Below are 13699 nucleotides of genomic sequence, written 5' to 3'. Positions count from 1 at the left end.
TTCCTATGCCTGTTTCCAAGTTGTCATAAGAAGGAAGGGGGAAAGGCGGTGCAGCAGGAGAGCCAGAAGCACGTTCCACGCTTATCTTATAAAGATTGTAGCCTAGGCTACTGGGTCTTCTGCCCGGGGAAAATCCTTCCTTGGAGAGAGTGATTGATGACGCCCAGCCCATGAATATGTTTCGTTGGAGAATCTGATTTATGACACACGGGGGGGGGACGGGGGATGGGGGACAGGGTCACAGGTGACCATAAATTACATGTCTCAAAGTTGGTTTCATACAAGTTAGTTTTGGACATGTTGCTCCTAATTTTTGGATTCTTTTGAAGTTTGGCTCGAGGCTCATGATTTAATTAGGGCAGTGATGGCTAACCTTTTCCACGTTGCGTGTCAAAATTGCCCACGTGTGCGTGCGCTCCACCCATGATGCAATGCATGCGCAACTCCCCCCACCCTCCCGAGCACGCCTCTGCGCATTCGCACGCAACCCCCCACGCACGCCACATGCCTCTGCACATGTGCGGCAGATACCCTACAATCAGCTGGCTGGCAAGGGGCGTGCACATGCACAGGGGGCTCTTCCGGGCGACCTCTCTCACAGGCCTGCAAAAGTGGCTCTGCATGCCACTTCCGGCACGCGTGCCATAGGTTCACCATCACGGAATTAGGGCAATCGTCGGAACCCTGATGTCAACTCATAAAACGTTTTGTATACACGTTTCATAGTTGACAACAGAAAGAAGGGGGGGGAGTTTCAAAGAGCAGGTGGCAGTGTGGAATCGAAAGTACATTCCATTCATGTTTTCTTCGAAGACTGATTAAATGACTGAAGCTTCTGCCACGCAAAAAACTAATTGGAGAGCATGATTGATGACTCTTGGCTATGGACATTTTTCGTTGGATAATAACACCCAGAGGGGTGGGGGGGGAAGCAGGATCAAGGGTGACAGTGAATTAAGTATCTCAGAGTTGGCTATGCCCAGGGAAATGCCAGATGTAGAATGTTAACTTCAAATAAATCCATTTTAGTTTTGGGAGTGTGGCTCGAGGCTCATGATTTAATTGGAGTAACTGCCGGAATCCTGACAGCTGACACTAATGTTTGGTGCTTTTTGGTGTGCATTCGCATGCCATTCCCACACCTGTGTCTTTGGGTCGTTCAACCATTCTGTCTGGTTGGCACCTCTGGTTCCTGTCAACCCTATGTCCCTCTATTCTCTCCACCCCACATTTCAGGACAGGCCGCTCTCAAATTGAACTAGTCCTGGTGCGACGTGATGGCAGGTCTTGACCCTTTCTTGTCTCTTCTTCCAGATGTGTGGACTGATGCTATCCGAAAACGAGGGATCCACTCCGTCGGTCATCTACCACTGTGTGCTGAGGGGTCTGGAAAGGCTCCTGCTTTCGGAGCAGCTCTCCCAGCCGGACTGCGAAGCGCTGGTGAAGCTGAGTGTGGACCGCGTGAATGTCCTCAGTCCTCACAGAGCCATGGCTGCCTTGGGGCTCATGCTGAGCTGCATGTACACAGGTAAAAGTGCCTATTGTCGTTTCCTTGCCCTCCTCCGTGACTTGTTATTTAGGCGATGATCCACTGACTCGGTGGGCAGGGACGTGGTGGCTCAGAGGCAAAGACGCTCGGCTTGTCGATCAGAAAGGTCGGCAGTTCGAATCCCTAGCGCCGCATCACGGAGGGCGCTCCCGTTCCTTGTCCCAGCTTCTGCCAACCTAGCAGTTCGAAAGCATGTAAAAAAAGTGCAAGTATAAAAATAGAGACCCCTTTGTTGGGAAAGGAACAGTACTTCGGTTGGTTTCTTTTCTAGTTCATTTGCTACTTCTGTTTTTGGCAGCACTTCACAGAACTGAAAGGTGAGTGCTTATCTCAGGGGACTATTTGAGCTTAATTCCAGCTGCAATGAAAACAATTCCCAGTGTTGCAATAAACTAAGTCTTGTTTTTAAAATAAGTGTGTGTGCGTGATTACGGTTTAAGAAGCCTCAGTCAGAACTGATTGCAGGAGGCTGCCGCAGCCAAAAACAGAGCTAAGGAAACAACATTGGGAGAAAATAAAAGAGTTGGCTGGAACAGAGGATAGACTGGAAACCAGAAGTATATTTGCTGGGTATAATCCCAGAAGATTATGATAAAGGAACTACTTATTTAGTTTTACATATACTGACAGCAGCAAGGATTAGCTAATGCAAAATTCTGGGAAAATGAGAACACCCCACCAGATGAGGAGGTAATCAGGAAAATCCTAGAATGTGCTGAGATGGACAGTAACTTTAAAAAGAAAAGAAAAAGAAGGCTCAGATTACTATCTTGACATGGAATAGTTTTTACGAGTGGTTTAAAACAAGGGGTAGAAGTCAGAGGAAGTTAAACAAACAATCATTAAAAACAGGGATGAATGTACTCTGTGTTTGTGTGTGTGTGTATTACAGTATTAGATATGTTTTTGGGGTAAATCATATACCCGGACAAGACTCTGTATTCAAAAAATGCTTATGAATAAAATATTTTTTAAAAAAAAAGAGAGAGAGAGGGGAGAGAGAGGGAGGAGAGGGAGAGAGAGAGAGAGAGGGAGAGAGAGAGAGAGGGAGGGAGAGAGAGAGGGAGAGGGAGGGAGGGGAGGGAGAGAGAGGGAGGAGGAGGGGAGGGAGAGGAGGGGGAGGAGGGAGGGGAGGGAGAGGGAGGGAGGGAGGGAAGGAGAGAGAGGGAGGGGGGAGGGGGGGAGGGGGGAGGGGGGAGAGAGAGGGGAGAGGGGAGAGAGGAGGGGAGGGGAGGGGGGGAGGAGAGGGGGGGAGGAGGGAGGGGGGGGGGGGAGGGAGAGAGCCATTTTGCTGGCAGAGACTCTGGCTGTCACAGCCCCCCTCCCAGACATGAGTGATGTCGAGCTGGCCACACCCATCCAGCCCCCAACGTCAAATACAACCCTGATGCGGCCCTCAATGAAATCGAGTTTGATTCCCCCCACCCCCACCCGTATGCGAATGGCTCATGCTTCTGTCAATCATCCTTTCTTGTCAATTCCCTTCGGTCAATCTCGCAAGAGTGTAGTAATGATTCTTATCTTTATCACACCTCCCCTCCAATTGCGGCTTTAGGAAAAGAGAAAGTCAGTCCCGGACGAAGCTCAGATCCTCAGTCGGCAGCTCCGGATAGCGAATCGGTCATCGTGGCAATGGAGCGAATATCTGTCCTCTTTGACCGGTAAGAACAGAAAGCCGGGAAAAATTCGTCCTTGGCACCTATGTTCCTCTTGGCTTCTAGGGGCTCACTAAGAAAGGATTTTTCCAAATAACCATCAGAGCATTTAGAGTATTTCCTATATTATTATTATTATTATTATACTGATGCTAAGGAGTTCTTCTCCCCCTCCCCACCTGAAAAGAAATCTCTTCCAAATGAAAAACACAAGCAGAGGAGAGGAGAGAATTAGTTTCAGTTTCACAGCAGCACCAAGCAGCTTTAGTACAGAACAGTTGAGCTAAGCCACGCCCAGGCTCCTTGCTGTCTCCTTGCTCACACAGCAAATACTGTTTCAATTTCCAAACAGCCCTCAACTCTTGATGGATGCTGGTAGGCAGAGGCAGACCATAATAGCCCACCCCACCCCCTTATTTTCCTCCTCAAAAACTAAGCCCAACTTCATAGTTTCGTAGCGAAGCACGGAGATCGAGCTAGTATTAAAATAAATTGTTTTGGGAACTGTCTCTGGTGAGCCTTTCCATTCCCAGCCCTTTGACCTTAAGCTTGTGTCTCGGGATGGTACGATGAGTAGTTAGCGTTCCCCCCTCCCATCATGGCAGTCTGGCAGCTAGCCAAGGCGAAGCACAAGCATACAATGGCAGTTCTGCCATTGGGGTCCCCTGAAGAAGACCTTGGAAGGAGGCGCTGGCCGGCCAGCCCCGGAGACTGATGGCCGGGGGCTCTCTCCGCAGGGTCCGGAAAGGATTCCCCTTTGAAGCCCGGGTGGTAACGCGGATCCTCCCTCAGTTCCTGGATGACTTTTTCCCTCCGCAAGACGTGATGAATAAAGTGATTGGAGAATTTTTATCCAACCAGCAACCCTACCCACAATTTATGGCGAAAGTGCTGTACAAGGTAAGGTTTTTGCAGCACAAGGTAAGCCTCGCTGGCACAGTGGTGAGTGTGCGGTACTGCAGGCTACTTCTGCTGACGGTTGGCTGCCTGCAATTTGGCAGTTCGATCCTGACCGCCTCAAGGTTGGCTCAGCCTTCCAACCTTCCAAGGTGGGTCAAATGAGGAGCCAGATTGTTGGGGACAAGAGGCTGACTCTGTAAAACTGCTTAGACAGGGCTGGAAAGCACTGTGAAGCAGGATATAAGTCTATTGCTACTCCTTTCCTTTCCTTTCCTTTCCTTTCCTTCCGTCCTTTCCCCTTCCTTCCTTCCTTCCTTCCTTCCTTCCTTCCTTCCTTCCTTCCTTCCTTCCTTCCTTCGTGGTTAGAATGCAGTATTGCAGGCTGACTCTGCCCACTGGCAGGAGTTCAATCCTGACCAGCTCAAGGTTGACTCAGCCTTCCATCCTTCTAAGGTGGGTAAAATGAGGACCCAAATTGTTGAGGGCGATAGGCTGATTCTGTAATCCACTTAGAGAGGGCTGTAAAAGCATTGTAAAGTGGTATATAAGTCTATTGCTGCTCCTTTCCTTCCTCCCCTTTCCTTCTTCCTTCCTTCCTTCTTGGTGCAGTGGTTAGAATGCAGTATTGCAGGCTGACTCTGTCCACTAGCAGTAGTTCAATCCTGACCAGGCTGATTCTGTAATCCACTTAGAGAGGGCTGTAAAAGCATTGTAAAGTGGTATATAAGTCTATTGCTACTCCTTTCCTTTCCTTCCTTCCTTCCTTCCTTCCTTCCTTCCTTCCTTTCCTTCCTTCCCTCCCTTTCCTTCCCTTTCCTTTCCTTCCTTCCTTTCCTTTCCTTTCCTTTCCTTTCCCTTCCTTCTCTTCCCTTCCCTTTCCTTCCTTCCTTCCTTCCTTCCTTCCTTTCCTTTCCCTTCCTTCTCTTCCCTTCCCTTCCTTTCCTTCCTTCCTTTCCTTTCCTCCCTCCTTTCCTTCCCTTTCCTTTCCTTTCCTTCCTTCCTTTCCTTTCCTTCCTTCCTTCTCTTCCTTCCTTCCTTCCTTCCTTCCTTCCTTCCTTCCTTCCTTCCTTCCTTTCCTTCCTTCCTTCCTTCCTTCCTTCCTTCCTTTCCTTTCCTTCCTTCCTTCCTTCCTTCCTTCCTTCCTTCCTTCCTTCCTTCCTTCCTTCCTTCCTTCCTTCCTTCCTTCCTTCCTCTTTCCTTCCTTTCCTTCCTTCCTTTCCTTTCCTTTCCCTTCCCCTTCCTTCTCTTCCCTCCCTCCCTTTCCTTCCTTTCCTTTCCTTCCTTCTCTTCCCTTCCCTTCCTTTTCCTTCCTTCCTTCCTTCCTTCCTTCCTTCCTTCCTTCCTTCCTTCCTTCCTTCCTTCCTTCCTTGCACAGTGGTTAGAATGCAGTATTGCAGGCTGACTTTGCCCACTGCCAGCAGTTCGATCCTGATCAGTTCATGGTTGACTCAGCCTTCCATCCATCCAAGGTGGGTAAAATGAGGACCCAGATTGTTGGGGGCAAAGAGGCTGACTCTGTAAAACTGCTTAGAGGGGGCTGCTAGAGCACGGGTGAAGAAGTATATAAGTGATATGGCTACTCCCTCCACCTTCCCTTCCCTTCCCTTCCCTTCCCTTTCCTCTTTTACAACTTTTCCTGCCACGGTTGTTAAAGTGAATCCCCGCCATTGTTAAATTAGTAACCCGGTTGTTAAGTGAATCCGGCTTCCTCCCCGTTGACTTTGCTTGTCAGGTCGCAAAAAAAGGGAACCTCACGAACCCCAGGGACGCTGCAACCATCGTAAATACGAGCCAGTTGCCAAAGCATCCAAATTTGGATCACATTGACCTTGGAGATGCTTCAACGGTCCTAAGTATGACAAATAGGATAAGACACCTAATACTACCTATTATAACCGCTTTTTTTTCAGTGTTGCAAGTTTGAGTGGCCACTAAACGAATTGCTGTAAGTCGAGGACTTCCTTTATTCTTTTTTTTTTTTGAAGTTTGTTTATTCAAAATTTCAAAAATTTAAAAAGGAGAAACAAGTTCTCACATTTTACAGTGATATCATAGCAGTGTATATGTTTTTTTTAAATAACAATTAGATTCGTTTGCCATCGGTATATCTATAACTAATTTACTCATTCCTTGGTTAGTACTATTAGATTACAATACTTACTTATCTACATTACTTTGCATATATACATATGAATCATATATTCCTCTTTAAAATTTCATTAGTCACTTTCACAAACCTCTTTACTCCTTTTTCTTAACTCTTTACACCGTATATTCCATATCGTAAAATGCTCTTCTTCTTCCCTGTTTTTTAATAACGTTAGCCTAACCGTTTCTGCGCACTGATGTATCTTGTTAATGACTACTAGATCTGTGGGTGTCGTGGTGAGTTTCCAGTTTTGAACGAGAGAAATTCTTGCAGCGGTTATAATATGCCGTCTTAGGTGTCTTCTCCCATGTCGGTTCTAGCATACCTAGTAAAAACATCTCTGGTTTGAACTTGATCTTTGGCTTTGTTAACTCCTCTAAGCATGCTTGGATTTTAAGCCAATACTTTTGTACTTGGGGACACACCCACCACATGTGAAAATACGTTCCCTGGCTATGGTTGCACTTCCAACATTTCGCTGATAGGTTGGGAAACATTCTGGCTAGTCTCGCTGGTGGGAAGTGCCACCGATAAAACATTTTATAAATATTCTCCTTATAAGAGACTAAGGATGGGACTTCCTTTCTTAAGATTTTTTTTTTTTTTAAATTACACCTAAAAACCCTTACTGGGTGCAGGACGCGATCAGCACACCTCGAAATAATAGCGTTTTAGATATTTGTCGCATGATGTCCAGATGACTTTTCCAAGACCTCCGGAGGATGAACGATGATGGCTCTTTGATTTCTCTAGGTCTTCCAGTCCTTGCATACGACAGGACAGTCCTCCATGGTCCGGGACTGGGTGATGTTGTCGCTCTCCAACTTCACACAACGGACGCCAATCGCCATGGCGATGTGGAGCCTTTCCTGTTTCTTCGTCAGCGCTTCCACCAGCCACTGGATTTCAGGAATGTATCCTCCGACAAGAAGTCTCTGGAGATTCGCGTCCTCCAGGTCACCGATGTCCCCGAGGTGCTTTTTTTTTTTTTTTTTTCCAAGAGGCCACTGGACTTTCTTTGGTTTTTCTCTGAAAACGTTTCGCTTCTCATCCCAAAGAAGCTTCTTCAGGATGTTGGGGAAGGGAAGGATTTATACTCCTTGCAGACCAGCTGATCATTTGCATCCTTTATAGAGAGCCGTTGAGGCCACTTGGAGGTTTATCTGTGTCCTCGGAGACACCTGAGAGGTGCAAATGGGTGTGGAGTCCACAACACCATCCTTTCATCAGTTCCAAGGCGGCTCCACCCCCATTGGCACCACTCAGGTGACCCTGAGGATACAGACAAACCTCCAGGCGGCCTCAAGGACATTCTCAAAGGATGCAAATGACCCGCTTGTCTGCAAGGACTATAAACCCTTCCGTTCCCCTCCATCCAGTCAGAACTGAAGAAGCTTCTGGGATGAGAAGTGAAACGTCCTCAAGGAAAAATAAGTAAATCCAGTTGCTTCTTGAAAAAAAAACACCTTTGGGATATCCTCTGACAAGCTTGTTTGGTATGCAGATTCTTCTTTGGAAGGGAAGAGTAGCCCTTTGGTTTCCAGGGGAGAACCCGAGGGAGTGGGTAGAGAAATACAGGTAGTCCTTGACTTATGACCACCACCGAAAGTTACGTTGTTGAGTGAGATGCGCGTTAAGCGAGTTTCGCCCCATTGAACCATCTTCCTTGCCCCCGTTATTAAGCGAATGGCCGCAGTGGTTAAGTCAGCAGCCTGCTTGGTTAAGCGAACTCCTTGACTTTGCTTGCCAGAAGGTCACAAAAGCAGGCGAGTTGCTAAGTGAGACACATGTTGCTCAAGTGAGCTCTGCCCCGTTTGGCCCGACTTTTCTTGCCGTCATGGTTTCGATAGAATCACCGCTGTCGTTAAGTTAGGGACACCGTTGTGGAGCGAATCTGGCTTCCCCCGTCAGAAGGTCGCAAAAGTGGATCACGTGACCAATGCCACCGTCATAAATACGAGTCGGTTGCCAAGCGCCTGAATTTGGATCACGGGACCACAGGGGAGGCTGCAGCCGATCGTACATCTGAAAGACGGTCGTAAGCAGTGGTGGGATGCAGCCGCTTTAACAGCTGGTTTGGTGAGCGCGCGCGCTTTGCACTTGCATGCGTGGGCAGCATTAAAAAAGCCGCCCATTTTAAGCTTAAAAAATTACCTTCTATGTCAACACTGGTGAGTAAACCATTCAAATCCTGAATCTCTAGCTGCATCATTTATTAGGAGTGACCATGTTGGCGTTAGCTGGGGGCAGCCGACACTAAAATACACCATTCATTTCCCCCTTGACCCTGGTCTTCCCCCCGCCCCCTGGATGTATATTCTCCAACGGGACACATCCATAGCCAAGAGTCCTCAATCATGCACTCCAGTAATAATCTTGCGCGCCAACAGCTTCGGCCGCCTAGCAATTATCTTCTGAAAATATTTAAGGTATGCTTTGCTTCCCCCACTCCCTTTCTGCTGACAACTCTTAAAAAACCAGAGAAATGTTTTTGGGTTGATATAGCTGATGCACGGCAATCCACTGTGCTGTGCGAATCAGCTGGGCTAAAAAACAGGGGGATATAGGACAGGAAAGGGCAGGGGCGGGCGAGGGAGGCCCAACTGCTCACCAGAACGACCGGTTCGCTCGAACCGTTGCAAAGCAGTAGAATCCCACCGCTCGTCATCAGTCACTTTTTTCCAGGGCTGTTGCGACTTTGACCCGTCACTAAACGAACTGTTGTGAGTCGAGGGCCACCTCTATTCGTCGCGCTGAGGAATGGAGTAGAGTTAAAAGTTCATAATACTCAGTGGTCGCCAACCAGTGGGTCCGGGGACCACTGGGGGTCCGCGAGAAAATTTTGGTGGTCCGCAGAGAAATGTTACCCCCAAAGCAATTAATCCAGGCTGTGCAGGAACAGAAGTCTGCGCCACCCACATGGCCCATGGGAACACAAGGCTTGTGTCGCTTGCATTGCGAACAACACGAGGTAGTGAGGGGAGGGGGGAAAGGGCAGAGGGGGGAAACTTGCCCCACTCGCCCCGCCCCACGCGCCTGGCCTGGCCACCGGGATGCTTCTTTCCGCTTCTTTCTTCTTCTGCTTTTGGCTGCACACAAGGTAAGCAGCAAAAGTCTTTCTTTCTCTCCCCCAAACTCTGCCAGAAATGAGTCTTTGGGACCCTGCAAGGCCTCCTACTCCAAGAGGCTGCGCCGGCACAACAAGTCTCACAAAGACTCATTTCTGGCGGTGTTTGGGGAAGAGAAAGAAAAACTTCTGCAGCTTCTGCTGTTTTCCTTGCCTGAAGCCAAAAGTCTCTCTCTTTCTCTCTCTCTCTCTCTCCCCCTGAGAACGGAGCTGGAGACGGTATCCTGAGATCCCAAATAAAGAATGATTGATTGTTAGGAAAACAGGGTGGGGAATTTTCCTGCAGACTTTTTTGAGGGGATTTTCCCAGGGTCTCTGGTCCGTGGGATTTAAAATTATGAGTTTGGTGGTCCCTGAGGTCCAAAAGGTTGGCAATCCCTGCTTTATGTGATGTTTTAACCAGGTGCATCTTTGTTATATATCCTTGACTCTTTTTTTCCCCCACCCTGGAAGTCTCCCGCATATTATCAGCCGAATGGGAAAATCAGAACAAGTCGACCTCAATTTGTTCTGCCTGGTGGCCATCGATTTTTACCGGCATCAGATCGACGAGGAATTGGATCGCCGAGCCTTTCAGTCGATCTTCGAAGTGGTCTCTTCCCCGGGAAATCCGTACCATCGTTTGCTGACCTGCTTACAGAGCGTTCACAAGATCACCCCGTGTTGAAAACAAAAACAAAAAAGAGGGCAGGGGAAGTACGGAAAAGCCTGGAAAAGTTGAACCTTCAACGCCACGGAGCTCCCCCCAATCCTCTGCAATCGTTTTATTCCATTTTTCCCAACCCAAATTACTCCGTAGTAGGTTACGGTGGCTGGGCCATGCACCACAACTCCTGGGTATTTGGGAAGGGGGAAAAAAGAGAGAGAGATGGATGCAAAACAAATAGCTCATCCTGGCTTCATTTTATATATTGTCCATGCTGAACCTCGTGAATTCTGCAGTATCGGCTCCACAGGCATTTAAAAAGCCTTTAGTTTCATCTAGCTACAAGAGTTCTGTTGCAATTTGTCGTACTTTCCTAATGTGACTGAGAGAAAAAAAGGGAAAAAGACTTGTAAACACACTGAAAATTCATACACACACACACACACTCCAATGTATTTTGATGTATTAAAAGTGGGGAAATTAGACCTATGAAGAGATAGTTTTCTTTTATAACTCTAAGATTTCAAAGTCGGATCGATTCCTGGGTTTTAAAAATAGCCAATGTGTAAATAGTTCTAAAACGGTGTATAATATGTTAAGAGAACAGGAAAGGCGTGGAGGCCGGGGAAGCACTTAACATGGTTAAAAAAGAAATATTTGCCCCGTATGTTGAATATAGCGCATTGACTGTTTTCCTATCATATGTCCTTTAGGTCTATTTTTTTAATGCACTCTCGGCTCGCCTTTTAAACTCTCTTTTTTTTCATCTTTTGTATGCTGCTCGTTGAAAAAGTTTAAAATATAGCGATGAGTTTAAGTTTTGGACCTTTTAAAAAAAAAAAAGAGAGGATTTGGATTTACTGGGTAAGCAATTGGGGAAGGGGAGGAGGAAAGGACCTGGACACTCCGTGAAACCCTTTGAAGGGTGAACATGTTAGGAAATCCCCTCCATACCATCAGAGGCATTTTGGAAGGAATCAAGCAGTTGCTTCCGATTAAGGAAACTTCCCCAAAGCAACCGAGAAAAAATAATAATCCTGATTCTTGTGACCTTCGGTGACTCTTTAGAGAGGATTTGGAAAACTAGACAAATATTATCTTAGGGAGGGGCAGCAGTTCAGGATCTGTAGTTCAAAACTGGACAGACTCGATCACAAAAGCTGGCAAGGACACGGCCCTTGTTTCTCTCTCACACACTCACACAAATGCCCAACTTCAATCCCACACTCCCTGCTTTCTCTGCATGACTTTGGTTTCACAGTCCCCTTTTTAAAAAAAAAATTCTGGTGTTTCGGGGGGGGGGTGGCTGCTTTCCTCTCTCCCCTCGCCTACCGAAATGTGACCAACCCTTCCCCTCTTTCCCAGATCCAAAGGGGATCCTTTTTCGGATCCCTCCATCAGGGAAATCAGCCGGCAAGAGGCTGAGCTGGCCCCGGGCAAAGCAGGGCTCACCTCAAAAGGCCTTTTTGTTCTCTGTGCCCAGCCAGGGTGCCAACTGTGAAGGCCGCCCGGGGGCAATCCGAGAGGAAAATGGGGCTTCTTCCAGCCCCACAGAAGCTCTTCCAAACCTTTTCCTCCCCAGCCCAATCGGGCCTCTGGTGCACGCCCCAGAGGCCCATCATCCTGAGCTGGAGATTGCAGGACCCTGTGCTTTCCCCTTGTGGAGCTTTGGGTGCCTCCTTGTGAGACCAAACCAGGTTGGTGCGTTCGGCCTTTTGAATTTATTTTTTTGTGTTTTGTTTTTGCAATGTTCCCCGTTATAGAATTCGTCTCCCCCGTTTCCTTTCTCCCTTGCTCACAAGAGTGAAATTTTATCAGAACTGCATTGGTGTATATAATGTACGTAAAAATATATGCAACTGCGTTGGATGTATGCATACAAATTATTTATTAAACAGAGTTTAAACTACTTTCGGCTTGCGGGCCAGCTGTTGTTTTGTAATATCTGTGTTATTTAGTTCATTTTAAAGAAATGGCTCCAAATTGGGAAATTATTTTTCATGGGTGCAAAATCAAAAGGCAGGAGGGGGAAAGAAGAAAAAAAGAGAGAGCTGTTACTTTTTTGTGCTCAAATTTCCAGTGAGCCTGCTTGTAGGTATCTGGATTTTGTTTTGGGGGAGGGGAATAAATGCTAATTAGATATATATAAAAGCGAACGACCCATTCACGCATCATCAGAACCATAAAGCCTACAAACTTGAAATTTGGCACGTAGGTTCCTCTTGGCTTCTAAGTGCTCACTAAAAAAGGATTTCGCTAGAAAGGTTGCTAGAATTAGTTCTCTCCTTTTGGATCAGTTTCCATCTGTTGCTTCTTGTCCTGCTTTTCAGGAGCTTTGCAGAATAGCTTGACTCCCTCTTCTTTGGGGCAGCCCCTCAAATACTGGAAGACTGCTATCCTGTCACCCCTTAGTCCTTCTTTTCTCTAGACTAGCCATGCCCATGTGGGATATAGGGTGTGTGTGTGTGCTCGCACAAGCACGAAGCCAAAAGCACCAGGCTGAAGATGGTGAGCAGGGCCTCGTTGAAACGTTGCCAAGATGCTCTCAATCCTACACGGGAAAAGACCCGAACACTCCAAGACCTGCATACCTGTACCCATAAAAATCTACGAAAATATATATATTTGTTTTCTGAGGTTTTCACGGGTATTTGTATGTGGATCTTAAATGACTCTGAGAAGCACAAAGCCGAAGACACAAGCCTGAAGATGATGAATGAGACTTCATCGAAACGTCGCCTAGATACTTCCAATTTTACGCGGGAGAAAACCCGAATAACCAAAGATCCACATATATATATTTATATATATATATATATTCGTAGATTTCCATGGGTACAGATGCAGGTCTTGACGTGTTCGGGTCTCTTCCTGTGTAAGATTGAGAGCATCTTGGCAACGTTTCAACGAGGCCCTACTTGCCATCTTCAGCCTGGTGCTTTCGGCTTCGTGCAGGTCTTGACGTGTTTGGGTCTTTAAAATCTCCCACCTTCTCTGGCCCAGCAGACTCTTGCCCTGCAGCAACTGAGCCTCGGATCTGCTTACAGATTAACAGAGTAGGGAGGGACCTTGTAGGTCATCTAGTCCAACCCACCCCACCCGCCCAAGCAAGAGACCCTACACCATTTCTGACAGATGGCAGTCTACTTGAAAGCTTCCAGTGATCTGAAGGTGCCCTCCTGGCTTTGCCAGAGCCGAAGGCTGCAGCGGGGAAGAGGGCTCCCCAGAGAGACCTCCTGACCCTGGTCGTAAAGCTTGCAAGGCAAGGAATTCTTCAAGGCACCCAAGGGCCAGACAAGGAACAATGGATGGAAACTGATCAAGGAGAGATTCAACCTGGAAATGAGATTTTTTTTTTTTTCTGACAGTAAGAACAACCAACCCATGGAACAGAAGTTGCCTTCGGAAGTTGTGGGAGCTTCATCCCTGGAGGTTTTCAAGAAGAGATTGGACTGCCCTCTGTCAGAAATGGTGTAGTGTCTCCTGCTTGAGTGGGGGTTGGTCTAGATGATCTATAAGGTCCCTTCCAACTCTGTTATTCTGTATTTAGTGGCACAGAAGTTGCCTTTGGAAATTGTGGGAGCTTCATCCTTGGAGGCTTTCAAGAAGAGACTGGACTGCCATCTGTCAGAAATGGTGTAGGGTTCCCTGCTTGGCTGGAGGGGTTGGTCTA

At 47.3% G+C, this 13699-nt stretch overlaps 1 protein-coding gene across 2 annotated transcripts in view; it reads left to right on the top strand.

Moving 5' to 3' along the window:
• HTT (huntingtin) overlaps positions 1–11936 on the top strand; it is a 115565-nt gene extending 103629 nt beyond the window's left edge. For both annotated transcript variants that reach the window (XM_087963448.1, XM_087963447.1), the window contains 5 exons: positions 1315–1528; positions 3105–3210; positions 3942–4104; positions 7007–7167; positions 9834–11936. In XM_087963448.1, coding sequence (XP_087819574.1) covers positions 1315–1528; positions 3105–3210; positions 3942–4104; positions 7007–7167; positions 9834–10047 — 858 coding nt within the window. In that variant the 3' untranslated portion in view covers positions 10048–11936. The remainder of the gene's footprint in view (positions 1–1314; positions 1529–3104; positions 3211–3941; positions 4105–7006; positions 7168–9833) is intronic.
• Positions 11937–13699: the final 1763 nt, after the last annotated feature.

Source organism: Notechis scutatus, chromosome 4 (assembly GCF_049901735.1).
Source record: "Notechis scutatus isolate UNSWTSFEM ecotype Mainland chromosome 4, rNotScu1.2, whole genome shotgun sequence".
NCBI lineage: Eukaryota > Metazoa > Chordata > Lepidosauria > Squamata > Elapidae > Notechis > Notechis scutatus.
Note: the sequence above shows the minus strand (reverse complement) of the source record. Positions and strands in the feature narration are given on the sequence as shown.